Raw genomic sequence first — 27,860 nt, forward strand, 5'->3', positions numbered from 1 at the left:
AATTGGGGGGGGGAGGTTTGGCAATGAGGGGACCCTTAGCAGTGGGGGGGCTTGGTAATGGGTGGGGGGGGCTTCTTGGCATTGGGGGGAGTTTGCCATGGGGGGGGGACTCTTGGCGGGGGGGGGGGGGCTTTGGTGATGGGGGACACAGAGGAGGAGGGCCTTTGGCTATGGAGGGTGCTGGTAACGGGGGGGGGGGGCTGTTCTTGGCTGGGGGGGGTAGTCCTGGGCTGTGGGGGGGGCCTCCCCGTGCGGGTGCCATGCTGGGGGGCACAAGGTGAGTGCATCCGTGTGGGGAAAGGGTTTGGAAACAACGTGCTGGGGGGAGCAGACTCCCAAATATTTCTTGTCCCCCTTGAGGTTCCCCCATCCCCTGCGGCTGCTGCTTATGGCTGATCCTTTCACTTCACAGCTGGAGCGTCTTCTGTCACGTTCCTTGTTCCTTACGTCATCGAAGCCATAAAACCGTGACGGCGCCCTGCGACACAACCTCCGCTCAGCACTTTTGTGTCCGCTGCTGTCACCCGTGGAAAATCTTGGGGAAAAGGGAGGAAAGATGAACGCAGGTGAAGACTGAGCGGGTCGCCTTCTTGCGTCGGGTTTCTGGACGTGAACCCTCTGCCATGGTTCTGGCACGTCGGTTTTGCTGTCCTGGGGTGGGGGAGCAGAGGTTTTGCCCCCAGCCCTACGTCCAATCTCACATGAGACCTTTCTGTGTCCAACAGCTCCAGGAATGGGCACAGAGCCGGCACCTCGGCTCTGACGTTTGCCAGGACCGTGTGCTTAAGAGAATTGGGGCGTTTCAGTGATTCATGCTGTTTAATCCAATAAACTTTTCAATTTCAAGTGAGAAATACCATTTTTAAGTAGAATCATAGAATAGAATCATAGAATCATTTAGGTTGGAAAACACCCTTAAGACCGTTGAGTCCAACCGTAAGCCTGACACTGCCAAGTCCAGCGCTAAACCATGTCCCTAAATGCCACGGGACTGTCTTGCATTGCTTTTTTTCTTCTGCTTGCCTCATGTGCCATATTTTGAGGAACATGGGATGTTGGAAAACAGCCTCCCTGGGGAGCTCAGCGGGTGCTTCTAATGCCGCTCTGTCGAGCTGACATGGGTGAAAAGGAGAAAGCAGTGTAATGAAGCAAACTGACCCTTGGATCCTGCTGTACAAGATCGGTCAATTACTTTTGTGGCTGCCATAAACATGTTAGAGGAGTTTATCCTCCACAGCACGGTGTACTAATAAACTAAAAGTGAAACCAGTCTTTTGCTGATAATTCTGTCAGAAGGAAGCCCATCCTGGGCCATGATTTCTGGTTTCTTGTGAGCATTTTTGGTAGAAGCAAGTTGCACTGTTTATACTTTTTCTGCTGGCTGTCCCGTGTATAGAAGAGAGGAGCTCGTGCGGATTTCAAGTGAGGTTTTCTTAAAATAACTCTTCAGATAGTTTTGTGCTGCTTCTTAACCGTCCTTCTCGTGGGGAAGAGCTGTGTTGCGAGTGGTTTGTGTTTCCTTCTTAATGGAGGATCCCAGCTTGGATCTGTTTGCGAGAGGCTCAGGTTTGTGTGTTTGAATGTTGGCTCTGACCTTGCCCGGGCAAATCACTGTCGTCTCTTGCAGGGGGTTGCGCAGTTCAGCCTCCACAGGCTTCCTTGGCAGCCTCCTGATGATACTTCGCATTTACACAAATGCCTGTATCTGCTTCCTCCGTGTTATGGTATTGTAGAGAAAGCCGCAAAACTTGCGTGGATTCCGATTTTACATCGTTCTCTTTTGTTCCAAACCCTCGTACAACGCAGGAATGGGGGACCTGGGGTGAAGTCGCTGTTGCAGTGACTGCAGATGTGTCTCCCTGACATGATGCGTTATCCTCCTTAGCACCTCACCGGAGCGTTGTACGAGCTTCTGCTATGATTTATTCAGAGAAACTGGCTGAAACTGTGTACTTATGCCTCTGTTGAAGGCGTGGACTGTATATTGTTGTTTGTTAACTGTTTTGGGGGTCTTTTTTTTGCATGTTGGCAAAGCAGTGAAGCGATTCAAAAAAAAGCATCTCACGGCCGATGACTGCAAAGCTCTCGCACAGAGCGCAGAAGGCTCATCCTCCTTGACGCAGCCATTGAGACAAAGACAAAGTAGAGAAGCTGTAAACAGGGGCCTCCATCCCACCCACCGGACACGGAGACATCAAGGAGGTACGCTGATGGCAAGTACTTCGAAGGCTGAGGGATTTGGGGGAGAAAAAGGCTAATGTGTTGTGGAGCAAAGGGGTGTTGTGTAATCTGTCATTGAACTTGTGCTGATAGGAGAGTAACACCAGGCGAGGTGAGTGCAAATAGAAGAAATTGGTTGGGTTTGAGTGGTGCATGGCAAAACTGGGCTTAATCTCTGCCGCCGCAAAGCCAAGTGGCAAGAGAAAAAGATACCTCGACTGCTTCCCTCTACGGGGGAGTGAGTTTGCTTTCGCATGTGTATGTAGTCTCTCCTCACACCAGAAATGCCTCTGTGCCTCTATCGTTGAGCTGTCAGAGACTACCTGGGGAGAACCGCAGCTCTCTGTGAGGAACGCTACAGCTGCTGCAATTAGGCACTGTTAATGATGTGACTCCTGCTTCTAGATGTTCTTTAGGACAATTATTAAATAATAATGAGCTGTCTAGTTATGTAGGACTGCAAAAGTGTTGTCGAGCACTTGACAGATGTTACTGATCTTCGACTTTCCTGGGAGTGGGAAACATTGTGATACACAACTTGTAGACGTGGGTCTCAAAAGTGCCAAAGCTTTAGAGGGCTTTTGAGGATTCATAAGACTTTGAGCTAATCTGCACACAACAGGGCTCAGGGCTCGAACTGAAGGTGAAATGGCTGCTTTCAAATAGCTCATGTTGCAGGGTTAAAGGCCCAGCCTCAAAACTTGTGTAACAACAAGAGGCACTACACGCACGTCTAGGCGAGGAGAGAGGTAGAAAGCAAAGAAAAAACATCCTGAGTTATTCCTGAGTTCCTGTGTGGAAGGTTAGACTTAGGAACATTTCAGCGTTTCCCTGACTGGCTTGGGAATCTCTCTGTACCTTGGTGTGAGCTGACTCACTTCACAGAGAATGTCTGCTGGTGAGCTGGGACAAGACACCAGAGTCCTAGACTCTGTGCTCGTAGACATAATTTTCCATTTTCGTATCAGCAGTATCTTTGGCTAGCTCACTTTTAAAAATCTAGTCATCTTAGATGCTCCAGGTTTTAGGGTATTGGACTTGCACATTAGCAAGGAAGCTGTTCTTTTTAAGCAGCGTCTTGCAAATCAGACCTCTTTAAGGTATGCCTTCATGAGCATCCAGAAATAAAATGCATTAAAATCAGCAGTAGCTGCTTGTGATTTTGTTCTTCTCGAGTTGCCTCTTAGCTAAGCATCAGGATATGTTGCAGACTAGGAGGTGGACAGAATGAATACTATCAGTGCTGGTAAGTTTAGTCTGTGTGCTGCATGGACTGTGTGGCTGTCAGAGAAAGGAGAGGCTGCTGAGAGCAGTCTCTTGCCAAGTTTTGGTTTTCTTTATGGTCTCCAGTGCTTTTTGACATTGCAGCCAGGAAGTATCTTGCAAGAAATGGCTGTTTATCCTCTTAAAGGCGTTAGTCTCTCTTATACTGTGGTAGGAACAGCCTGCTAGAGGCTTGGTGCTGTGACCTTCTCATGGTGCAGAGCAGTAGTTAAATCCTGAAACTTTTCTAAAATCTTAGTGTGCTTCTCGTTCACTGGGTTAAGAACAATAAATAACCCCTGGGAAGCGAACCTCAGTCTGAGGGACACCACAACAACTCAGGTCTCGCATTTTGTTACCTTCCTATTTCTCTTTCTTTGGCTAGTGGAAGTATCTCCCATGAAATTTATTGTGCAGCCATGTTTCTTTTTAACAGGCATCCGCTGTGTTATGTTAGCTAAGGATTGTTGATCTGAGAGATTGTTATGCAGACCATATCTTTTTCTAGAAGCTAGTGGAGGTGTCAGGTGTACCTTGACAGTGCCCAGATTATGTGGACAGTGCAGAGATGAATGTTGTTCTGTTGACTTCTGTAGGCTGCCAGAGAAGGAATAATGAAGCAGGACAGTTCACCTGTAGTAAGCTCATACATCTGTGAGGAACCCCATGGAAATAACTACCACCTCACACAACCTCTGGTCTCCTTGTTAGCTCAGTTAGCAGCAGTGCGCTTTGCGCTTGTTTCTGTTGACTTCACTCATGCTCTTCCTCTTTCTGCAGGCCAGGGTCGGCAGAAGAACATCACTGATTACTTCAGGATCTCTCAGACACAAGTAGGTGCTGGTGGGACAAAGAACTGTAGAATCAAAGAAAAGCTACTGGATCCCATCTTCACTGAACCTGATAATTCCTTCAGCAGTGTCTCCACTGTGATGGAGATCAGCAGCGATTCCTGCTCCCTTCTAGAGGATGAGGACTTTGTACCAGCTCCCAGGGAAAGATCCAGAAAACGGCCTCTGTCCACTGCAGCTGCAGGCGTTCACAAGCCAGAGCACGATTTGTGGGGTGAGCCTGAGAAGAAGCCAATGGTGGTTCATCTAGAACACAGCCAGATCAAGCAGGAACGCAGCCAAATCAAGCGGGAACTTGATGATATGGAAATCGAACCAGTCCCTGATGCACACTATGGACTCCTGGGGACTCGGAACTGGGAAGTGCCTCAGGGAAGTATTGACGAGCTGCCTGTTGAAGTCCTCAGGAACATCTTTGCTTTCCTACCAGTGACTGATCTGTATCAGAACCTGAGCCTGGTGTGTCATTGCTGGAGGGACATAGTCAATGATCCACTGGTAAGGACTGCTGTGATACTGATTTGAGCCTGTCCCTTCTCCTACTGCTCTGTTCTGTCTTAGTCTTGTGGCTGCATGTATTGCTGTAGGAGGATCCATGCTGTGTCTGTCTCCGTTCCTTTAAATCCCTTTATTGTTCCCTAATGCCCATCCTTTCTTATGAGGTCTTTTGTCATTTTTTGGTCTTCTGGACCACAGTGGCATCTTCAGATGCTAACCTGTATCAGAAGATCAATATTGGGTAACTTCCCTTGATGCATTCTTCCCATACATGGAAAGAGAACATTCTGTAAGACTCCACAAAATCCCCCTTCACTGTTTCCCTTGCAGCCTTTTTTTCTGACAGGGATCGTGCAGGAAATTCTGGCTACCAGACTGAGCAGTGTCCTCTCATGGCCCGTGTACATCACTGTCTCCCAGCCTGTGTGTGTGTGGCGTCTCTTGTAGTCAAATGGGTTTAGAGGAAAAGCTTTTAACTCTGTTTTTATGGAGCTTGGTTCATCTGCAGTCAAGGCCCTCGCAGTACAAACAGTTGTGAACCCACTGGCAGTTGTTTTGGCTGCAGCGAGGATCTCTGCATTTCAATTAAAGGTGGCTCAGAGACAGCTGGCACCGCTAGACTCGCTCACTGTTCACACTGGAAGCCCTCAGCTTGTACGAAGAGGCTGTCTCAGCCTGACTCGAGTGGTGGAGGACTGATCGCAGCCCAAATTTTTGTGGGCGTTCAAGTTCTTGTTCATGTCCTTCTGATAAATTTGCATGGGTAAGGCTGGACACAATGCAGGAGGTGTCCTGCACTCTGCTTTATCAGCACAGCGTGTGTCCTTTGAGCCTGAAGAGCTGGAGAAATGCATAGAAAACGCATGCATTGAACTCTCAGTGTGTTCAAGTCCTCTCCCAAATCTGCTCTTCACTCCGTAACACAGCCTAAAAGGCAGCGTCCCGTCTGTTTTTGCCAAAGAAGTCCAAACAGCAGGCTGTGGGAGGGTAGGACTTCATGGACACAGGGATTTTAAGCACTCAGACCCCGCTCAGAGCAGATCTGTGCAATAGTGCTGAAAATATCCCCATTCCTTTAACGCTTTGACATTTGAAACTGAAACAGCATCACCCTGTTCCCATCATTCTAGAAAAAACAGCCTTTTATAGACATGTTTGCAGACTATGAGGAACGAGTCTTTCTCCCTTTCCTCTGTTTCCTCTTTCCTTCCCCATCTCCTGCTAGGTACATGTTTCCATCAAGCTACAGGGACTTTTCGAACTCTAGGTCTTCTTTGGAGGTCACGTTGATTAGCTTATTGCCATAAGAAACCTGTTTTCCAATGCTGTGAGGTGAAAGATGGTGGTATGTGCTTCACATTCTAGTTCATTCCTTGGAAAAAGCTTTACCATCGGTACCTAATGAAGGAGGACACGGCCCTGCACAGAGTTAAACAGGTCTTGCAAGATTTCACCATAACAAAGGAGCAGGAAGGATGTGTGTTGGGGCTGATCAGGTGAGTCCACTTCAGCACTTGACTTTGTACCTGTAGATCCTCAGACCTTCCTTGCTTTGGGTCGTCTTCCGTTTTATCCTGTGAATTGCCAGGAGAGAACGGCTTTGTCTTCTAAACACATGGGAGACATACAGGAAGATGAGGAAGGAGAAATTATTTTAACAGTAGAAGTCACTAGTAGGGTTCTAGAAATAGGTAAAAAACTTCCCCTTTCCTCTTCTTTGTTCTGTTTAGAGCACATGATCATAGAATCATTTAGGTTGGAAAAGACCTTTAAGATCATAGAGTCCAACTGTTAACCTAACACCGAGTCCACCACTAAACCATGTCCCTAAGCACCACACCTACGCATCTTTTAAATACCCCCAGGGATGGTGACTCCACCACTTCCCTGGGCACCCTGTTCCAATGCTTGACAACCCTTTCGGTGAAGAAATTTTTCCTAATATCCAATCTAAACCTCCCCTGGCACAACTTGAGGCCATTTCCTCTCGTCCTGTCACTTGTTACTTGGGAGCAGAGACCGACCCCCACCTGGCTACAACCTCTTTTTAGGTAGTTGTAGAGAGTGATGAGGTCTCCCCTCAGCCTCCTTTTCTCCAGGCTAAACAACCCCAGTTCCCACAGCCGCTTCTCGCAGGACTTGTTCTCGAGACCCTTCACTGGCTTTGTTGCCCTTCTCTGGACACGCTCCAGCACCTCAACATTTTTCCTGTAATGAGGGGCCCAAAACTGAACACAGGATTCGAGGTGATGTACAAGTAGAGGATGAAATCTGGAGAAGATAAGGTGGAAAGGGGATCTAATTGCTGTCTTCCCCTGCCTAATGAGGGGCTGTAGAGAGCATGATGCCAGACTCTTCTTGGAGGTGCGCAGTGAAAGGACAAGAGGCAATGGGCACAAGTTCCAGCACAGGAAATTCAGTTAGATATTAGGAGAGTGGTCAAACAGTGGCCCAGAGAGGTGGGGAATCTTCATCCTTGGAGATGCTCAAACCTCAACTGGACAAATGACCAAACCTTGAAGTTGTCCCTGCTTTGACTAGTTGGCTTCCAAAGTCCCTTCTGGAGTTTCCATGATTTTGATAGCAAGTGAGAAGGGATGGATAAGTGAGGGAGAGGCTGCAAAGCCTCAGACAGGGATAGCCTTGTACTAATGTCTGAGAAAGTAGAGAAGCTGAACATGGACTGAGAAGAGGGGGCAGAAGAACAGTCTTGGCAGTGGCCTTTTGACTTGGATGGTGTTGCCTCTTGGAGGGCAGGGAGATGGTTGTTGCACCAAGGGAGGAAAGAGGTGAGGGGAGCCTGAGCAAGAGGGTGTCAGCAAGCAGCTGCTGGATTTGGAGGCTCAAAGGAAGGTTTTGGAGATGGACCTGTACGTCAGAGCACAGCCAGGTTGGGTACAGCAATTGAGAGAAGCTGCCAGGAGCTCCAAGACAAGTGTTAGATGACAAAATCAAAAAAGGCTGGGCTGTCCTGTCGCTGCCTTCTGGCACCCGACAACAAGCTTGGGAGAAGAGGTTAATACAGTTGCTTCCTGCAGGGTGGCTGTTCTAGAGACTAAATTGAAGTGTCCCTTTTAGCATCCCTTTATGTTTCAGGATCTGTCATGTCAGCACTGCTTTTCCATCTCCTGATCAGCCAGGGTCTCAGAGAGGCTCAGCATCTCCAGGGTTTACCTAAAATACATGTATCTCGTGGAGGGTGTGAGATCTGAGCTCTTCCTCCTGGTCCCTCCCATCTCCACTGTATTTTCTTCTTTTCCTTTCCTGAAAGGCTGCTTTCCTGGACCCGCACTAATTTATCAGTGAGAGCTCAGCAGCAAGCCGAAGCCCAAGACGGATCCCTGATAAAAGCAAGTGCTCTGTTCAGATCTGTGTAGTCTAGAGGGCAATTTTGTGTGGCAGTTAGATGGTGCAAATAGAAGAGTCAAATTGGGTTAAGAGCAAGGTATATCCATCTTCTGGAAGGAGACTTTGAGGCAGCCAGAAGGAACTTGCACACTAAGGGCTTGATGCAGCAAAGTGTTTAAGCACGTCTGTGTAACAGAACAGGGAATTACTTGTCTAAATGTCTCTCAGCACAAAAATGAGTTGGAAATCCAAGTTCAGCACCTTGCAGCCTGATCGCTGAATGCATCTGGTCAAATCTGTGGGGCACGCAGCAAGGCATGGTTAAACTTGCTGCAGCCTGACATTATTCACTTGGAGAGTAAACTCACTTGACAAGGCTTCTTTGCAAATGCTGCTGTTCCTGTTCTGCACAGGTGCGTGTCTGCCATACCCACTGGACGGAAGGTAGATCCCAGCATGGTTCTCCAGTGTTTGAAGAGTCATCACCTCTTCTCAAAGGCTGAAGTCTGTGTTGTCAACAAACTGCCGCATTTACAGAGCAGGGCAGGGGTAGGTTTAACGGTTATTAACTGGTTTAATAGGTTTAACTACTAGTGCTAGTGCTTTGAGGTCATATCTGCCCTCCTGCATCTAAAGGTTTTTCCCTTTGGGGCGTTATTTGGTACTGTTCAGGCTAACTGAAGAGGATTTAACTATTCATTATGGCATAAGCATTTTTTCGATGTTGAAGCAGGGTTTTCCTGCTCCTAAAGGCTCAAAGCTTTTTGCTCACTCTTTCTTATTGTTGCCTATACCAGCCTGAGAACATGTGGGCCATAATTGCAGTCATGGTGCTTTTCTCTGATGGCATCAGCGACATCCAAAAGCTGATGGCGTGTCTGCAGAGACCCTGCTCTACCCTCTCTGTTGTGGATGTGACCGAGACGCTTTACTGCATGGCGACGCTGCTGTATGCGATGAGAGACGGGAACATTACGATCACTAACAGGTAAGAAGTGGGGAGATGCTTCCTGCCTGCCTGCCTCTTTCTAGCCATGGTGATGTGTAATACATACAGTGAATATATGCTCATGAGCAATTACGTTACTGTTGGTTAGGGCTCTCCAGTTCCTCAGTGTGGGCAGTTTGTCAGGAGCAGTGTGCACATCCCTAGCTTTTTGCAGGAACATTCAGGAGCATTGCCTTTAGATTTGCTTTAATTCCTAGACCGTTTCATAGTCTGCTTGTTTTTCAGGAGGTAGTGTTCAAGAAAAATAATTTTTTTCAGAAACAAAAGCAGGTTTTAAAGTGGCTATAGAAACTTTCTGATTAGAAATAGGTACGCAACAGCTGCAACAATTTAATGTGGTTGTTACCTTCCTGAGACAGGTTACATACTTCGCTCCTCTTAAATGATACTTGAAGTCCTGTGGGCTCCCGCTGCATGTGCATAGCAATCCATCCTGTGCCTTTTGTCACAGCAGTGCCTGGTAATGCAGGTCAGAGCCCACAGGTCACTTCAGAATTGCAGTGAGGATGAGATAAGGATCAAGGACACATGTAAATTCTTCTTATGAGAAGACTGGAAAGGAACTGCACTAGAAAATGAATCTAGAGCCAGAAAGAAGATGGTTCCGTAAGCTGCCCTCTGTGAGGTATAGTCCAGCATGTGTTAGACACAGGAGAAGGGTTCATCCTCTGCTTACTCGACCGTGGGCCATGTGCTCAGGCTATCGACCAGGGGAATCAGGATGCTTGTTTGGCCTGTTAGTGATTGATAATTGCTGGCTAAGGCCACCTGCTGAAGATGTGGCAGACAGAGGGTGTTGCTTGCCAGCAATGAGAGCTCATGGTCAAAGTCACACATGTCCCGTCTCCATCTCTTGAACAATCTAGACTAGGAGAAATAAGAATGACCACATCTCTTCTACCATTATCTCTTCAAACCACAGAAGGTTTGTAATTTAGAGCATAAGGAGGAAACATGTCCTCGAGGAACTGTCTGGTACCTATTTGCAGCCCCTAGAGCAACTACTGAGTCTGAGCATGCAGGTCACCTAATGTGACACACGAGGTCTGTCCTGGAGTGTGGCCTGGGCTGGCAGCTGTTAGGTCACAGGAGCAAAGCTGCACTAAAAGAGGTAAAACCACAGTGTGTCAACCGTGATGTACAATGGAGGTTAATTTTAAACCAGCTGTGGCTGGCATAATTAAAGCCACAGAGCTGCCATGCTCCTCTCTTTGCAGTAACAAAGCACCATGAAGTATTGTCAGAGCTAACACACTTGTATAAAATCATCATAAGACAGTTGATGAAACTGGTTCGCTTTAGAGGCCTAAACTAGCCCCAAATTCTCTTTCGGACTCCCCCAGACTCTGTTGCTAATAGTGGTTCAGGAGAGCAAAAGGATCCTGTGGACTCTGATCCCAGGTCATGTTTGCATGGCAGACCCTGAAACACAAACCTAGCAGGAGTGAGGGAGAGGTCACAGACAGAGCTGTCCCTGTGGTGCCTTTGCAGTCACTTCTCGAGGTAGAACTAACTGCGCTTTAAAATATTAATATTGTCTCCTGCAACTCCCTGAGCACTTGGGGCTTTGTGCATCGTTCTGTTGGAAGTATTCAAGATACTGGCTGTCTTTTAGGTGGCTGCAGATGTTTAATTTGTTATTAATGATTTCTCAGTGATAGTTTCTCTGTTGTCCTTTCTACCAGGATCCATTACAATATTTTCTACTGCTTGTATTTGATGGAAAATGCTTCTGTAACTATGCAGACAGTAGAAGAGGAAACACGGGCTTCACACTGCAGTCAAGACTTATGGTTCAGGTAATGCTATTATAGGTGATGCGAGCAACGCACCTAAGTACACAGGGCCCTGGTGGAGTGCTGAACCTTGGAGGGGGAGCAAACATTTCATGGCAGGGGCTGGTTGACAAGAATCTGAGATTCATAAGGATTAGTACAAAACCTTATTCTGCTGCTTGCCATCTTCTCCCCGAATTCTCAGAGGAAAACCAGAATCAGGCCTTAAATCTGTAAAAATTGAATTATCAACTGACTGAATTTAAAAGTCATTATTCACTGATGGGTCTATGTATTGGTGCAGCACAGTTCTGTGCATTCCAGCGTGACGGCCACTGAAATTTCACAGAGCCCAAATCACCCCAAAATACCATCCCACATCACTGCTCTGCCTATGGATAAGGAGCTCTGGAAGGAGAGGATTGTGCCTGCTTTAATTTTAACAGCATGTTCCTCTTGAAACACAGTCTGCAGCCAGCCAAAATGGGGGTTGGCTTGCTGGTGACGTTACTGTAGCACAAATAACGTGGCTGTTCATTTATGAACGCTGCTTTCTGTGCATGGGAGGAAATGAGATACCAGCTGCAGGATATTGAGATATGGCTTCTGTTTTCTGGATCCTGTTGGGTAACTGTTACGTACTAACTGTTATATATATATATAGCTGTTATAAATTAGCATTGGTTGGTAGCTTGCTGCTACCAGGACAGAAAGGAGTGAAATGCTTTCCTGGCCTGTGGAGATCCAGGCTTGGTTTCCCTTCTGCTGCAGTTACCCTGGGTTAAGTCATGTAGTCTCCTTGTCCTTACGTACAGAAGGGGAACAGTAGTGTTTTCATCCATCACAGAGGTCTAGCAAAGATAAATCCGGTAATATCACCGATGATCCAAGGTACAACAGTGAGAGAGGTCATAACAAAAAAAATAAATCAAAGGTAAACAGATGTTGGGTTTCAGTGCTTCTTGTTTTCCTAGCCCTTTCATTTTACCCCTCCATTTGAAGTCTTTTTCTAAGCAGATTTTGCTTGTTCAGTTATAGTTGCGTCCTGGGGGCAGCCATCTAACTGCCAGCTGTGAAATGTCAAGGACACTTAAACAAGGCTTTCCGCCCTTACGCATGGTATTGGGGAGGACCCTATGCGAAGAGATGGTTCACACTCTTGGCTGATTACAGGTTTCAGACCTTTATGAATAAAACAATTGCATTCCAGCCAGAAGCACTGAATGCCTTTCTTAATGTTAATCAAAGCTCTTAGCTCCCCTGAGAGGCAGGGATAATTGATCTGTCCTACATGCTGAGAAACCAGAGAGCAATTTAAGGTACATGCTCTCAAAAGCAACAAAACACCCCAAACCCAAATCGCTGTTTGTTTCCAATAAGCCTAAGGAGCCAGGGTACCAAATTCATTTTTAAAGCATGGTGTAGGGCCCTTGAGAAGATTGTCTCCTATGTGACCTTCCCCAAGATTTACTTTTTATTTTTGCTATCTCAAATCTTTTCTTATTCCCTGCTTTTCTCATTTGCACAATAACCAAGGTGCTCTAGTGCCACCTTCCTGCCTGTGGGATGGGATCAATCATTCATTGGTTTCCTTCTGCTGTTAGTTCATTTGTTTGTTTTATGTGGGAGGATTTATTTTCTTAATTCCTTTCACTCTGGTTTTTTTCTGGTTTTGGTAGCTGTCCTGAAGTAAAGCTGACCCATGAACAGCAAAAGATTTTGAATCACAAAATTGAGCGTGGTCAAGTAGTGAAAATTATGGCATTTGCAGGTAAGAGCCAAAAATTATGTTGTAAGAATGAATGCATAACCTCTAATTCTACTCCTTCTTCCCCTGCTTCTTCTGTCCGAAGAACTGTGTGGATGCCAGGGGCATCAACCTTACTTTTAATCCATACAAAAATTCAGAGCAAGCTTTTGCAGAGAAATAGGAATGGGAAGCATGGTGGTGGTTACTCCCATGCAAGCTGGGTAAATGTCATATTTGGACATGGTACCGAAACTGAGTGTTTGGGTGCTGCCAGTGACTGCTCAGAGCAGCTCGTCAGGGGACCTGGGAGAGGAGAAGCAACTCTCCATGTGTTTCTTAGCCACATGCTGAGCCTGTTTCTCAGTGTTATTGCCACAGGTCACTAGACGGAGTCACTCTTACTTGTTTAGGTTTAGCATCCCTGTAGGAGCAACACAAGCCAAGAAAACTTCTGCACTTGCACACTGTTTTGAAAAGGGGAATTGCATAAAATCGAGGGAGCCTGTTTAAAAAGAAAAGGAAAAGTAAATCATCTCCCTCCACCTGCAGAGAGTTTCCTTTAAAGACACCACACTGGGGGATCAGACCTAATGCATGCTCTCTGCCAAACAGACTCCATGCAAAAGGGCATGTACAGCGAAGCACCACAGTACAGAAGCCAGTAATTGTGGTTTCTTATGTCTGTACAAAGTCACCGTGTCCAAGTGACAGAAAAGGGAATGTTCCTGAACTCTGAGAGGTTACGTGTAACCACAAGAAGGCAGGGCAGAAAAAGAGCTTGAGCAACCGCTGGCAAAAAGCTTAAAAGACTCGTAATTCTTCTTCAAACATGTGGATGAGGATGCTTGCCAAAGCATCTGTTAGCTAACTGCAGTGTAAAGGATGCCTTCGAGTGAATGATGCGGTGGCAGAAAAGCTAAATGAGTTTCTGCATCCGTGTTCCTTCTAGAGGGTCTTGGAAAGGATCAGCCTCAGGACACCTGGCCTCCAGCCAGGGTCAGCCCACCACACCAGGCAAAATGGTAAAAGATCCTCATGGTCCTCATGGGTGAATAGTTGGTTAAAAGCTAGGATGCAAAAGTAGGAGCAGATGGTCAGTTTTCTGCACAGAGGCTGGTAGCCACTGGACTCCTGCAGAGATCTGTGCTGGCACCTGGTTTGTCCAACATTCACGAGTCATCTGGGAGGAGTGGGAACAGCAAGGTGGGCAAAGTTTGCTGACACTATGTCATCGTTGAGGATATGAAAAGGGGCAAAGAAGGAAATGTGCAGAGCCCTTCCTGTCTCAGGTTTCTGTTGTGATTGATCGGTACTCCATGAGTGAAGCAACTTTGCCATGACGGTGCTGTCCTGCAGCAAACTGGAGTAAAGGAGAGCAGCATCAGTGGCAGATCTTACAAAGAAATGAGCTCATGAATCATTCAACAGAGCAATTTTAATATTTCATTTACAAAGCTGTCTTTCAAGAGAACCAGTACCTTCACATATGCTCAGACTTCTAGAATATTGGGTGATAAAATGTTTGGGGTTTTTTTAAAAGCTTTTAGGCTGCAGACTGTAATTTTTCAAAGCTGCTTTGCTCCACAGCTTCTGCTGATTTCAGTTGAGTCAGTGAATAATTTCCCATTAGCTGCAAATAGTCCTGCTGTGCAGTTAGGACAGCAGGAGCAGGAAGGTAAAGCTGATGAGAGGTGTGTGGATTCATTCATTCTTGACTCTGAATGCTTTATTGTTTACTTTCTCCTGTTTTTCAGGTACAGGAAAGACCTCAACCTTGGTCAAGTACGCTGAGAAGTTTGCTGATATGAATTTCCTTTACGTGACGTTTAACAAAGCTGTTGCAGAGAGGGGAAAAAGTGTCTTCCCCAGAAACGTTACGTGCAAGACTTTCCATTCGTTAGCATTTGGAAGTGTTGGCAAACTGTGAGTGGGGATGTTAGATTCCTTTGTTGAAGGCCAGTCGAGCAGGGAAAAGACATGGCAGGAAAGGAAAGTTTAGTTTTGAAGTAAGCCTCCAGGATTTAAGGAGGCAAAAATAAGGGGGAAATTACTTCTTTCACCTGCTTCAAGCCAGACTGTGATTTATGGTTTCCGAATTCTTTTAGATTGGATGTGCCAGTGATCTTAGCATCCATGTGAGCCTGGGGAAACAGACTCATTGCCCTGCTGTGGCACAGACTGTACCGTCATAAGCCCTATTGCTGTTCTGGGGGCTGTTTCATCCTGCCTGTGTTTATAGCCAAGGAGCACTTCGCAGGGAGATAGAAAGCCACTGGGAATGGCTTTTTGCCATTTCCCATTTACTCTTCAGTGGTACAACCAGTCTAAATGCTGCTTTTCTTTAGCAGAGGAGGGGTTTTCTTAACCTGAGTTGTTCTAATGATACAGTTTCTGGCCAATTATGTTGGCATATCTAAACTGCAGACAGAAGGGAAAATGAGCCACGTCCTGGAAGAATAGGGGAATCCTCTTACCTGGCTCTGAAAACAATCTGTAATTGCAGGGGTGAATGATGGGAATATCTCTCTGGCTTGACTTTTCATCTATAAAATCTATGAAATGAACAAGTTTGTGCTTCCACCAGGATAAATTGTGCAGATTTCAAAGATAGTCCATTACTAGGTCTAAGTAGGTGTATAAAACAGAGCTTCTGCAAGTGTTAGTGTGCAACAGAAGCAAAAGTGAGCTTGCTTTTCCAGTAGGCTTTTCATGTGTGTTTTAACATGTCTCTCTTATTTTTTGTCATCTGTGGCACAGCTATAAAGAAAAAGGCAAGCTGAACTTCTCCAAGATGTCAGTTTACTCCATCAGTTCCCTTATCCGGAACCACAAGGGGCAGTCTCTGTTCATAAGAGGGAAAACAGTCTCACAGACCCTTGAAAAATTTTTTGCCTCTTCAGATGCAGAGATCTGTGAAGAGCACACTCCTATTTGGTTCAAAAATACTCATGGCGAGAGAAAACTTCTCAGTCAAATAGAAAAAGAAGTGAGTATCTGAGATGAAGCAAGACTTTGGCTGCAAGGTTTAGAAGGGGCTGTAGTTATCCCACATCTCTCATAGTTCATGGGTATTTGTGCTTCAGCTGTAAGAACTGACTGTCAAAATATATTTTTCCTCTGGTGACAAATCCAAAGGAACTGGGGCCTGTTTCTTCTCCCTGTTCGCACAGATGGTTTCTAGAGAGGAGACTATCACTGTCTCTGCTCAGTGCAGATGTTTCTTCCCTACAAGGAAAAGAGTGAAGAGATTGCATGTATTTTTATGAGTGCCTGAAAGGCATTGTGGTATTACATGTAAAGACAATAAACATTTTTGTAGTAATTTTGATACGCAGAGCCAAACCCCCAAATTCTCATTTAGAGTACAGACATCTTAGCAACACTTAAAGGGTAGCACTGACATTGCAAACAACGTGGGCTGGAGTTGTGGAGATAATTAGCCTTTCTGCTCCACATTGATCACATCTGATCAGATCCAGTCCAGCGAGCAGAAATCCAATTTGCAGTTGTTATTTCTGGCAGTGAATGAATTGACAGCCTCAAAATATTAAATATCGTTAAGCACCTTGCAAGCTGTCCAGTGAAGCCAAAATAAATACCAAGTCTGTGTTAATGTGCAGAAGGTAGGGGGTATTGTATTATACTGTCCTAATAGCTGAGGCAAAGAAATGTTCTTTTCAGGGGGCTGCATTTGGAAAAGACTGTGCTGAGGAGAAGTAGTTACCTGGTGGTGACACAGAAGAGAAGTAGGAGGAGAAAGGCTTCAGAGAAGCCTTTCAAGATCCACTGTGCCTGGACTGTTTTTCTGCTCAATGCAATCTATCCAGACCCTTCCGTTTTCTCTTTCTAGATCAATGTGGAAGAGGCAAAAGAGATATGGCGCAACATGAAGAAGCTGGATGAAGACGTAGAGAAGAAATACAAGATAACTTCTGATGGTAAGAGAGTATAGATGTCAAATGCCTTCAGATAAAGAGCTGTAGTAGAAAGCTAAATGGATTCATACTTCTTTCTTCTGGCTGTGCACCAGGGATGAGCATCAAAAAGTATAGAATTCCTGTTCTTCTAGCACTAGCTCACCAGGGAGCTCAAAACAGGCCCAAAGCCTGGAATTTTGTTCATTTTTCCTGTTTGGCCTCAGAAAATGGTGGAACTATTCAGATGTGTGTGATTGGCAGCAAGATCATAGAAATAATGGGTGAGACAGTGGGTGAATGAGTGCTAACAGAAGTGTTTGTTCCTTGCTGCTGCCAGCGTGTCCTTTCTTCTTGCTTCTTAGCATGTGTGCAGATAGTGCCAGAGGTAGCTCGTATTGGGGAAAACCTTCTTCCTTGTCACTTTCTTTGTGCATGAGTTTTGGAGTTTTGGAGTCATCAGCATAGCTGCCTTCCTCCAGTGCAGTCAGGTAGTTTGGGTTGGGTTTTTTTTTTTCATCCTTCATACAGCCAAGGGAGACAGAGCAACATCTGGGAGCAACAGAGATTTTTGCAACCCCTACAAATGTCATGCAAATTCCAAGCAAGAAGTCGGGCCAGAAAGTTTTTTTTTAAAAGGGACTTGTTTTAAAGATCATGGTGTTTTATGATGAGAAAATTATCCTCTCACTGACATGCCTTGTTCTTTCTCTCAGGGTATTTGAAGCTTTGGCAGCTCAGCAAGCCTCAGCTCTCAGGATATGATGCCATTTTTGTTGATGAAGCACAGGACTGCACTCCAGGTGAGTGGTGACAGGGGACAGAGTTGCAGCCTTCCTAAGCACTTTACAGAGAGGATGTTTGTGTGCTCAGGGGTGTGTGAGAAGTAACACAATTTAAAAAAATTCTGCCCCTCCGCTGTAACATTATACCTGACCTTTTGTTTGGTCACAGATCCTTGCAAATTCAGTAAGGCAGCTTGTAAGCAGGCTACAAGAGTTCATGTGCATCAGCTTGAGGGGTTGCTTTCGGTTGCTTTGGGCATCCAGACATGATGTCCAGACCCTTTTGCTATTGCTTTGCTGCTAACAGAGAAAAACAGAACACCAGCATAGTCAAGGACATGGTTTATTATAAGAGGGGCGAGACGTTAAATGGTTCAGCTATCAGAACAGCAGAGCTGCTCCGTCCCACCCCGGCACTGGATGCACGTCTTGCTGGTTCCTTGCACCACCCTGGGATTCCTGAGTCACATAGCAGAAAGCTGCTGGCTTTCTTTGCTGGGGATATGGGGAGTATGTCTGTTGCAAAGCAAGTTGAATCAGTTCTGTGAAAGGATCTAAGTGAACTAAACTGTATGCTGAGGAGCAGAAAGAATGGGGGCAGAAGGTCTGGTCTTTGCAGCAGATATTAAATCAGCTGAAAGGCTTCTTCAGACCATCTCCCACCTGTACTCACTGGAGACCTGGTCTTGTTAAGGGTTTGGCTGCACTTTGGCAACTGCGTGCCATGCAAACGGTTGCTCTGCCAGCATCACTGAGAACTTGCGCAGGCTTGGTCGAAGTGGACCGAAGGGCTTGCAGAGGTGTGCATTGAGTCACTGTGCACACGTGCAGCGCATCCAGGTCACTGGGGATGGGTGGTGGATTTGTGCTGGGCTCACACATGTGGGATTAAGATGCTATGCAGCTCCAGTCCAGGAAAAATACCATCCGACTAAAATAGTGGGAGAAAGTTTGTAGAGCTCCCAGTCAGCTGCATGCTTCCCTTTGCTTCTCCTCAACCTGTTGTCTTCTGCAGCTGTGGTGACTCCTTCTTAAATGCTGCGAGTCATCAGGCAAGAGATCTTGCCTTGGTACAGGCAAGAGATATTGTACAGTTCACTCTTGGTTTATGAGCAGGCTCCCCCTTAATGCTCCAATGTTTTCCTGCAGCCATCGTGGATATTGTGCTGTCACAGACATGTGGCATAATCCTCGTAGGAGACCCTCACCAGCAGATCTATACCTTCCGAGGTGCTGTCAATACTCTCTACTCAATGCCTCACACCCATGTCTACTACCTCACCCAGGTAAGGTGAGGGTCTGCTGCTGTCCTTGCCTGGACAGATCCCTAATGCAGTGGAAAATGTTTCAGATCCCTCTTCAGAAGGCATCTAACAACCAGACTTCTTGAGTTTGTCACCGTGGAGTGTTTGCATTGCCTGAATTAGTGCCATGCTTTGCTGTTCACACTCTGCGCTGCAGAGCTCCTTTGTGCCTCTTAGTGAAGTGATCCCATCACTAGGAAGGCTATGTGGCTTGAAAAATAGGTACTGGGGTAGAGACCTTAGTATATGGCTTATTTCAAGGAGAGCCCTTCTTTTCTGGGTTAGTTCTCAGCTCCAGCTGAGTGGGCAGGGGCAGATACCCTCCTTGCTCAGTCAGTTAGGACTGTGCATCCCATGCAGAGAGATGAAGGAGTTAGGAGCAAGGAGATGAATTTTGTTCTGGCAGTGACCTCCTTGAAATAAAACCATATTGATTAAGGAGGACATATTTGCTGGCTGTACCCACGATCTTTTTTTGTGGCTCTGTACAAACTCCAGCATTGCCACCTCTGTCCCACCACTGCCCCTTTGTCTGTGATATCTCCTGCCCTGTTTGTCGGCCAAGGGCGTAATTTTCTTGAGCAGCTTCAGCTGATCTGAGTTTGCCCTGGAAGAGAGCTCCCACCTTCTTTCAGCACAAGTGATGCTTGTGTCTCTAGGCTGGATTACCTAACCTGCTACTGTGCCAACTGAAAGCTTACCCTGATTAGTTTTTTGGCCTGATTAGCTACATGGCTACACAATTCTCACAGCTAATATAAGGAGGAACTACGCCTTTAGGAATCTTTGCAGAACGAGTCAGCTTAAACCAGCAATACAAGCTGCAATGCAACCAGCTTCTAAGCCAGAACGGCCACCAAAATACCCATCCATCTGAGCTGCCTTTTCCCCCTTGCACCGTGCCAGACTTGCCAAGGGGCAGGAGCCAGGGACAGGCACCTGGCTCCTTTCCCACCACCTCTAGCCCCTGCCCTCCTGCAGGACAGATGTGACATGTCACATTAAATTAGTGGGGAAGAGTCTTGGCAGTGGCAGGCGTTGGGGTGGAGAGGCTGGAAACCACGTTTTGCCCTGTATGATAGTCCCATCTCACAGCAGAGTTCCTATCACCTTGGGTGTAAGAGCGACCAGGATTTCCAGGAATAGTCTGGGAGGGGATTTGGGTGCTTTTTCTAAGAGAAGCGTTGTCCAGAAGGTTGGTGGGAATTGTATAGTTCCATACATAGTAATACTTTTGTGGGTTCTAACAAGTTCCTCTTCTTTTCCTGCTGTTTCCTTCATTTTTCCACATAGAGTTTCAGATTTGGTCCTGAAATAGCTTACGTTGGAGCAACCATTCTGGATGTCTGCAAGAGGATCAGGAATAAGACATTAGTGGGTGGAAACCAAAAGGGTAAGAAGTGTCGGTGCATCTCTCGGCTCAGTCAGCTCTGTTCAGTGACTGGGAGTTACAGAGGTACTGCATAATAAACAAAGCGTCTCAGGATTAATCCTGATTTATGAAGATCTTTGGGTTTAGATACCTGCTTTCTAACTGCCCTGGCTAACTGGGAATTTCTTCATGCAGGTGATGTGAGAGGCAGCATGGAAGGGAAGATAACAATCTTATCACGAAGCAATTTTAATGTGTTTGAGGATGCTGTGAAACTTACTGGAAGAGAGAGACCGATTAAAATACACGTGATTGGGGTAAGGGGAAATTGCCACTGTGTCTTTCACATCCCAACCTCAAGTCCCCAAGCCTGTTAGCACTTGTAGCAGAGACACCTACGTGTGGCTTGAAATAGGTGTGGCTGATCTGCTGTCTGCAGCACCCAGGTTTAAAACTAATATTCAAGGAAAAAGCAGCAATCTGTTGTGGCTGGGGAAAGAGTTATTTGGAGCAGCTGTTCTCAAATCTGTGCAGGCGACGCTCCCTTTTTAGGCTCGTGTGTCCCTTTTTTTATCAGGATCAGATAGGACTGCAGCAGCTCCAGTCTGCTGGAGGAGGCTGGGGCAGGGGAAGAGTGATATATGGCTGTAACAAGTCGCTGCAAGTATTTGCATTAGATGGAGCGCCGCTGACTGTCTTCGGCCACGGCAGCAGCACAGTGTTGCTGCATTAGGGAAGTAAAAATCAGCTGTAATTGCAGGGTGAGTGTAAAAAGTAGTGAAAGGCAGTTGGCTGTGCCCTGAGAGAATAAATATTTTTCAAGCTCTCTTGAGAGACGAAGACAACGGTTGAAGCTGAAGGTGTCCTTTGGGCTTGTAGATGCCACAGAGGGCTGTGCTGTGCTCCGCTCATTACTAATTTCCAGTCCTGTGATGGTCTGGTCCCTGTCTCGATACACCCAGGGAAATTGGTGCACCAGCATTTTTGGTGAGGGAAACAGGGATTTTCAGCAATGCTGAATGTTAACCCCTCGAGGGAGCAACACTTCTGAGGTTTGCACTGAATTTTCATTTGCAAAAAGCACCCATGTAGCTGAAGAAGGAGAGTATGTGTGTATGCACATCTGCAGAAATTCATGTGCTTGAATTGCAGGGAGGTTTTAATAAGGCTCCACATTTCAAAAGCCTCAGAGGAAACATTAGTCTTCAAACTCTGAATCATCAATACCCATGATTTAATTTGAGATCTTGTTCTGCACCCAGAAATGTAGAAGCACGTGAACAGTTGTCCTAGTGCTGAATATGTTTGAGGAAGAGCCTGGTCTTTTGAATTATAGGCTGATATTTTAATTTCTTTTTTGCACTGGGAAACTGCATATTACAACAGAATGAATGTTTGAACTGTCTACCCAGTACCAAAATCCTCGTCTGCCTTTGCAGTTTGGAATAAGTCTAAGTTCAGACTGACGCTTCTTTTGATAGAACAAAACAAACTGATTTTGGAAACAAGGGGGGAAAATACTTTCTGAAAATAAACATTGTCAAAGCAAAGCCTTTTGTTTCAGTTTACATACAGTCAGTTTAGCAAGGTTATCTTCATTGTGGTGGCCCACCGCTTCAGGAAAGAGGATGCAGTTGTGCCTGGAGCTGGCTTTCCCACGAAACAGCATGGAGTCAATAGGCCAGCAGCATTTATGGCACAACAGACTTTTAAAGTTTGTTTTAACAAAGCAATATGCAGCTATTAAAAGCTAAAAAGACCAAAAACCGAACCTTTTTTTTTTGTTTACAAATGAGAAAACATTATATAAATAATTTTTTTTTCTTTGAAAAGCCTTTGAATATAAAATTCTGCCATAGCTCTGTTATAATGCCCATCAGATAATGTCCTGTTCTCTTCTTGCGGTCCACCTGTCTGTCTGCAGTGGGCTGGATCATTGCCTTTTGAGCTGCTTTTGATTGTGCTATGACTCCAGGCATTTCAGGAAACCAGCTCTGCATCTTCAGCACGTTTCCCTTACTCCCTCCCTCCTAACACCAATAACCACTGGGCCCTGCTAGCTTATCTAGAAACTCTAGACAGGTCCTTTACTCCTGTATATTAAGACAATTTGTTGTTTGTTTTAGGGGCTTGCCCGTTTTGGCCTGAGCAGAATTTATGATATTTGGAAGCTCAGTCAACCCGCAGATGAACGGAAAAAATGTGAGTATGTCCTTACCCTTCTTTCTGTGTGTGATCCTCCCTACAGTGGCATGGATTTTTTAGATTTTGCTGTGGTGATGGAAAGTAGCATGCTTCTTGGTGTTTTATTTTATATTTCCTCATGAAGTTATCTGTTGAAAATGGACTTCTCAATGGTAGTGTCATGGGCTGTGCTATTTTGGCTGCTTGAGTGGCTGGCGTTAATATCAGAAATGCCAAAATTGTGGGGCCTGTGTCATGCAGGTCTCCCCAGCTTTCCACTGCGATGCCTTACCTTGAGTGCAAGAGCCCAGTAAAATAGATTGGGATTTTTTCCCTATGTTTTCTGATTTGACTTCATTTTTCATTTGTCTTAGGCTTTTCCTGTTTTGTTTCGTTTTTGAACCTGGTGTGTTGAATCCTCTATCACATGCTTGCTTTTCACAGGTGGATATCATTTAGGAAATAAATAATTCATTTAAAATCTCTTGGCAGCAGTAGGCAAGTATTGTTATATACGGGGCACAGAGACAAAGGACTTGCTGAGCTGCCGCGAGTGATTGATTGTGAGTGTTGTTACTGGTTCTTTGGAGGATGAGCTACCAGGAAAACTCCTTGCCATCCAGGTAAAAAGACAGCGTGATGCAGGTTGGAAGGGCCCTGGAGCTGTCTCTGCCCTGAGCTCCTGCTCCAGCCACTCTGAAGTCACATTAGAGTCTTTTCCTTTCAATTTCCAAATATCTCTGGGGACGAAGGTTGTGCAGACTTTCTAGGACACATGCTCTAGAAATGAGTAAGCTCAGTGAATGTTTGTCAGCCACTCTCTCCTGAGCTCCTTAAACTTCTGTACCCGTCATAGTACACCAGCGCTGTATCTCAAAGTGATGCTGTTTTGTGAAACTACCTGCTCTGATGAGAGCATCGAGGTTTGATAGTGTTTTGTATCGGTAAAGAGAAAATCCTGAGCGAAAACCACCCATCACGGAGTGAGGAGTGCATCCCAAGCCCCTGCATCCCACAGCGGCAGTGCATCCACTGCCCCACACTTGCCTTCCCTGATACTTACTCTGAAATTTTATTAGAATTTAAAAATGCCATTATACATGTCTGTCAAATAAACTCATGTCATCTGCTACTTTCTTTTCAGCAAACCTTGTTATAAATGACTCCTTTATCAGAAAATGGGAAGAAACTCAGGGCTTCCTCGGTTTAAGGGAGTATGCAGAGCACATCGATGACAAAGACCTGGAAGTGAAGATTGCAATAGTGGAGAAGTACAAAGAGCGGATCCCTGAGCTGGTGCAGAGGATTGAGAGCAGCCATGTGTCACAAGAAGCCATGGCAGGTAAAGTCAAACTGTGTCGTTGATAGAGGAGCAAATTCAGGTCTTTTTTTTCAATCCAGCTTCAGTGCTGAATCCACCTCGTTCTGCAAAAAGGCTAAGCTTGGATCAAGTCACTCTTTTAGGAAGAAAGGAAGTTGAACAGCAGCTTTTGGAGTACGTCTGGGACTCCAGGCGGAGTTCAGGGCAATAAATTTGCCACCAGAGGATTGCTTGATGTGACTTTGCTAGAGGCAAATAAACCTTTGGACACAATATTTCCTCTAGTTGGAAAGCCCTAGGACTCTGTCCTGCTTTTGGGGATTCCTGTTGGAGTTACCCTGCAACTTGCTGCCTAAAATTTGGGGAGGGGACAAAGCAATTGAGTAAAAAAAGTCATCAAATAAAGAGCATTCTTGTTTGGGAGCTGGGGCTGGGGCTCAGGCTGCTGACAGCCAGGCATTTTCCTTGGTAAGGAAGTTGTCTTCAGCAGTCTAGATTCCCAATAGAGGTGCTTTGCTTCTGATTTATATCCTGGGAGAAGTGAAATGAATGCAGAACGAAATAATTTCATTTGACTCGGCGCCTCGTGAAATGAAAAGTACCGTTATTGCTGCGGTGACCTTTTTTCCTTCTTGTTCCCAACGTGTGCTGGTTACAGATTACCTAATAGGTACTGTCCATCAAGCCAAAGGCCTGGAGTTTGATACGGTGCTGATTGCAGATGACTTTGTGCAAGTACCACATCTCAATGGCGATCACCAGAGAACTAACTTCAATATTGGTAAGGAAACAGCTGTGTTTGGTACCCATCCTGATCCGAAAGTGGGAAAGCAAAGCGTGCTGCTGGCGCTTGTCATGTGAGCCTGTGCTTCTCAGCATTGTCAAGTGCCACTGGCTGTCCTCGTGATTATTGATTTTGTAGTTTCCTTCACAGCAAGATAGGGGCAGGGGAGTATTCCTGCAGTTGAGCTTGTAGCCATCTAGCAACAGAGAAAGACCAACTCCACGCTTGGGAAAGACACTACTTTGCTTAGGTGCATGCTTTGGAAGAGCCGATCTCTTCCCAGTGAGCAGAAAGGAGCTTGCACAGTGAAGCTAGAGACTGAGAAACTCCTCCAGTGCCAACTCTGTGCCCAGGAGGTGGGAAAACACATAGCAGTGAGCTGCTTCTCCGGGCATGTAGAGTCCTGCCTTTGCCTGGAGGGAGGAACATGGAACGAGGCAGGAGCTATCGGTGGTGTCAGGAACTGCACAGCAAATGCAGGAGAGTGAGTGCTGCACAGCTGTGCTGCTCTGCAAGTTCATGCTCTCCCAGAGAAACACCGAGCGTCCTTCCAGAAATACTAGTTGAAACATTAGAAGAACGGCAGAGCTGTTCATCCTTGTTCTCTAAAGCTATTGATGATCTTTCCTCCAACCTAGGCATGTATCCCGAGGATGAATGGAACCTGCTTTATGTAGCAGTGACGCGCGCAAAGAAGTATTTGCTAATGTCAAAGTCCCTGGAAAACCTCTTAGCATTGGCTGGGGTAAGTGAAATCTTTCCAAGGTAAGCAGATCCTCAAGCGGGGCACTGTAGGACCCTCATACCTGCGCTTCATAGCACGCTGCACCAAAGCAAGCCGTCGTCGTGTGCGATCTGGCTGAGCAGCGCTGCCTGTGAACTGCAGCAGTTCCTCAGCTGATGTGTGAGCGCTCCAGAGGCAGAGCAGACAGCTGGGGAGGGCAAACTGCCAGGCACGCCCTCGTCTCCCAGTCTCGTTAGGATTTGGAGTCTTGAGGCAGCTCTGCAAGCGATGATGTCTCGGGTAGAATGGGCTGCTGCTGCCAATTTAAGGAAGTGCCGAGAGAGTCAGCACCCGCTACCCATAAAATCTGCACATCTCTGATTATTGTGTTTGGAGGGGGTGTGTGTACTAGAAGAGCATAAAAGAGGATTATCATAAGATTCACCCTGATCCTAAGATTCATGCTGAGCGTGGACTATGCCGTGGCTTTTGCTGGCATAGACCAGAATAGCTGAGGTCACATTTTTTCCTCAGTTCACGCTGCCCTGCACCATAGTTTCAATAGCAAGGCACAAGGTTGCAGCATTTTTTTTCACAGTCCTTGCATTTGCGTGTTGTCTTCCACAGATCCTGACTTCGTATCTCGCGTAGGTTCCCTTTTCTCTGCAGTGGTTGCCAGCTCTTTCTTCACTTCCTTCCTCACAAGCTGCTGCTGGCTTCTGCTTGATTTCTGTTGTCACCAGGGGTTTGGGATTTTTTTGTTTTATAAAAAAACATCATGTGGCAAGTCACTTCCCAGGGGGTTAAAAAAAATAATGAAACAACCTGTTCCAGTATCTCAGCTCCCTCTTGAGCGTTGTTCCCTTTTTTCTTGTTTCTTAGGAGCGTTTCCTTCGGGTGGAGCTGATGAGTGAGGCTGCAAAGGACGGGGCCCCCATCGCTTGTTCTATGCCACTATGTACAGAAACACTGCAGTCCAGCTCCAGGCTGGTTGTGAAGAAGCTCCCTTTGACTCACGTATGTCCCCTCCACGGGCCTTTGAGATCAAGTTTCTGAATTGGGAGCCTTCACGAGCCGCTCCGGCCGCTTGCAGGGCTGCTGTGCACTGTGACAGTTCTGAGCTATTGCACTGGGGAGGGACAACCTGAGTGCTAAGCTTTAGTGGAAGCGACCAGGGAAAGTCCTATAGCTGGATCTCATGCCCACAGCTCCCCGGCCCTTTACTTCTGCTCGCAACCCCAGCTCATAACTGGGGGTGACTTCCCAACTGCATGATTGGGGGTGGTGTTGCAGTTCCCATGGATCCACTCAAGTCTTAACCTCTCTTCTGAGACTAATTGTGGTCTCAGGTGGGGCCGGTTTGGGGGTTTTGTTGTGTCAGATACCATATCTGACTCTTAGAGCCTCTGCTGAGGTCATCGAACATTGTCTGAGGCTAGCAGAGCACCCCTCACCCCTGCCAGCCAGCTGGAAGTGACAGTCTGACTTTTGGGTCCAGTTTTGGCCACCTTCTGGCTCTGGGGTTCATCCGTGCCCCGAAGGTGTGGTGAAGGCCAAGTTTCCCTAGCGCTGGGATCTGCAAGCACGCAGTAAATCTGGTGGAGCTCCATGTCCACAACAAGAGATAGCAGATGGCTCCAAGCCATCAGCAGGGGACATGAGCACTGAGACGGGCAAAGCCTCGTCCTTCACCAGCAAAGACCTACACAGGGACATTTTGGTTGTTGCAGCTATTAAACAAGATAAGGGATTTCCTTGCAAGGAAGGTGGCAGGAGATGCTTCGGGCACAGGGTTGATCTCTTCCCTGGATGTGAGAGGGTTGCGTCCGAGGTTGGAAGCCTTCCTCCAGCCATCCTCTTCTCTCAAATCTCCTCTCTTTCCCCCACAGAGCAATGGCAGCAGGGACGCAGGTGGCTACCTTTGCCACGCTTGCACGCGGCAGCGTTTTGGCTCTCTGACACCACTCACCTTTTTCCCAGCGCTTCAGGAACAGCCCGTGCAGCTCTAATGAAGCCCTCCAGCTCCCCAGAACCCTAACTGTGGCCCAGAGCCATTCTGGGTGCAGGACAAGACCTGTTGTCACGTCCCAGCTCCAAAATCAGGTGGATGTTGGAGCAGGATTTCAGACCAACTCGAAGAGGAACCCTCCAGGCTCTCTGCAAGGAGGTGTGAGACCTTTTCTCCAGCCCTGCCTTGCCCTCCAGGCACAGTAGTATTATTGCACAGAATAATATGCACTGTATAAGCTGTATCGGATGGGATGGCTTTTTTTTTTTTTTTGAGCATTACCCCTCTGTTACCTCTGTCACCAGGAAAACACCTCCAGTGACCAAACTGCCAGGATATCCTTGCCTATTCCATTACATCATGCCTTGGTGAAATCCCTCTAAGCCACCAGAAGAAGAGGAAGTGCGATGCTGAAAAGTACCCAAAGGAACACTTTATTCCTAGAAAATGGACTTTTTACTATCAGCTCTGGAAGGAAGTCATTAGTCTCTCCCAGCTGAATTAATTTTCCTTACTTGCAGCCAAGGGGTTTCCCTAAACTCTGTTTCCCTTCTCCCTACAGCAAACCATAAGAGAAGAAGAGAGGCAGCATCTGAAGAACTGCTTTGGTTTGGTTTCAGTCTTAACTCAGAGACAAACTGGAGAGCGCTTTTAATCCTGAAATTAAATTTGTAACCAAAAAAAAAAGAAAGCCTTAACGCTTTCTTTTTTCTCTTCCCTTCTGTTAAGAAGTCATCTTGAGTTGCATTT

At 46.3% G+C, this 27,860-nt stretch overlaps 1 protein-coding gene across 3 annotated transcripts; it reads left to right on the top strand.

The window, feature by feature from the left end:
- Positions 1–450: 450 nt before the first annotated feature.
- Positions 451–27,300, top strand: FBH1 (F-box DNA helicase 1). Of its 3 annotated transcripts, none has more exons than XM_052789373.1 (21): positions 451–566; positions 2,035–2,202; positions 4,264–4,832; positions 6,198–6,328; positions 8,594–8,729; positions 8,978–9,168; positions 10,875–10,988; positions 12,644–12,735; positions 14,469–14,637; positions 15,472–15,700; positions 16,565–16,652; positions 17,345–17,431; positions 18,563–18,699; positions 20,011–20,110; positions 20,285–20,406; positions 22,216–22,291; positions 23,418–23,615; positions 24,253–24,375; positions 25,017–25,123; positions 25,985–26,119; positions 26,992–27,300. In XM_052789373.1, the coding sequence occupies exons 1-21, from the start codon at positions 557–559 to the stop codon at positions 27,109–27,111; spliced, it is 3,102 nt and encodes a 1,033-aa protein (XP_052645333.1). In that variant the 5' UTR covers positions 451–556; the 3' UTR covers positions 27,112–27,300. The 3 variants fall into 3 exon arrangements, with proteins under 3 accessions (XP_052645333.1, XP_052645335.1, XP_052645336.1); XM_052789375.1 differs by having other exon boundaries at positions 469–566; positions 2,038–2,202; XM_052789376.1 differs by lacking the exon at positions 451–566 and adding an exon at positions 1,323–1,422 and having other exon boundaries at positions 2,038–2,202.
- The last annotated feature ends 560 nt before the right edge of the window (positions 27,301–27,860 follow it).

This window comes from Harpia harpyja, chromosome 6, assembly GCF_026419915.1.
Source record: "Harpia harpyja isolate bHarHar1 chromosome 6, bHarHar1 primary haplotype, whole genome shotgun sequence".
Taxonomy (NCBI): Eukaryota; Metazoa; Chordata; class Aves; order Accipitriformes; family Accipitridae; genus Harpia; species Harpia harpyja.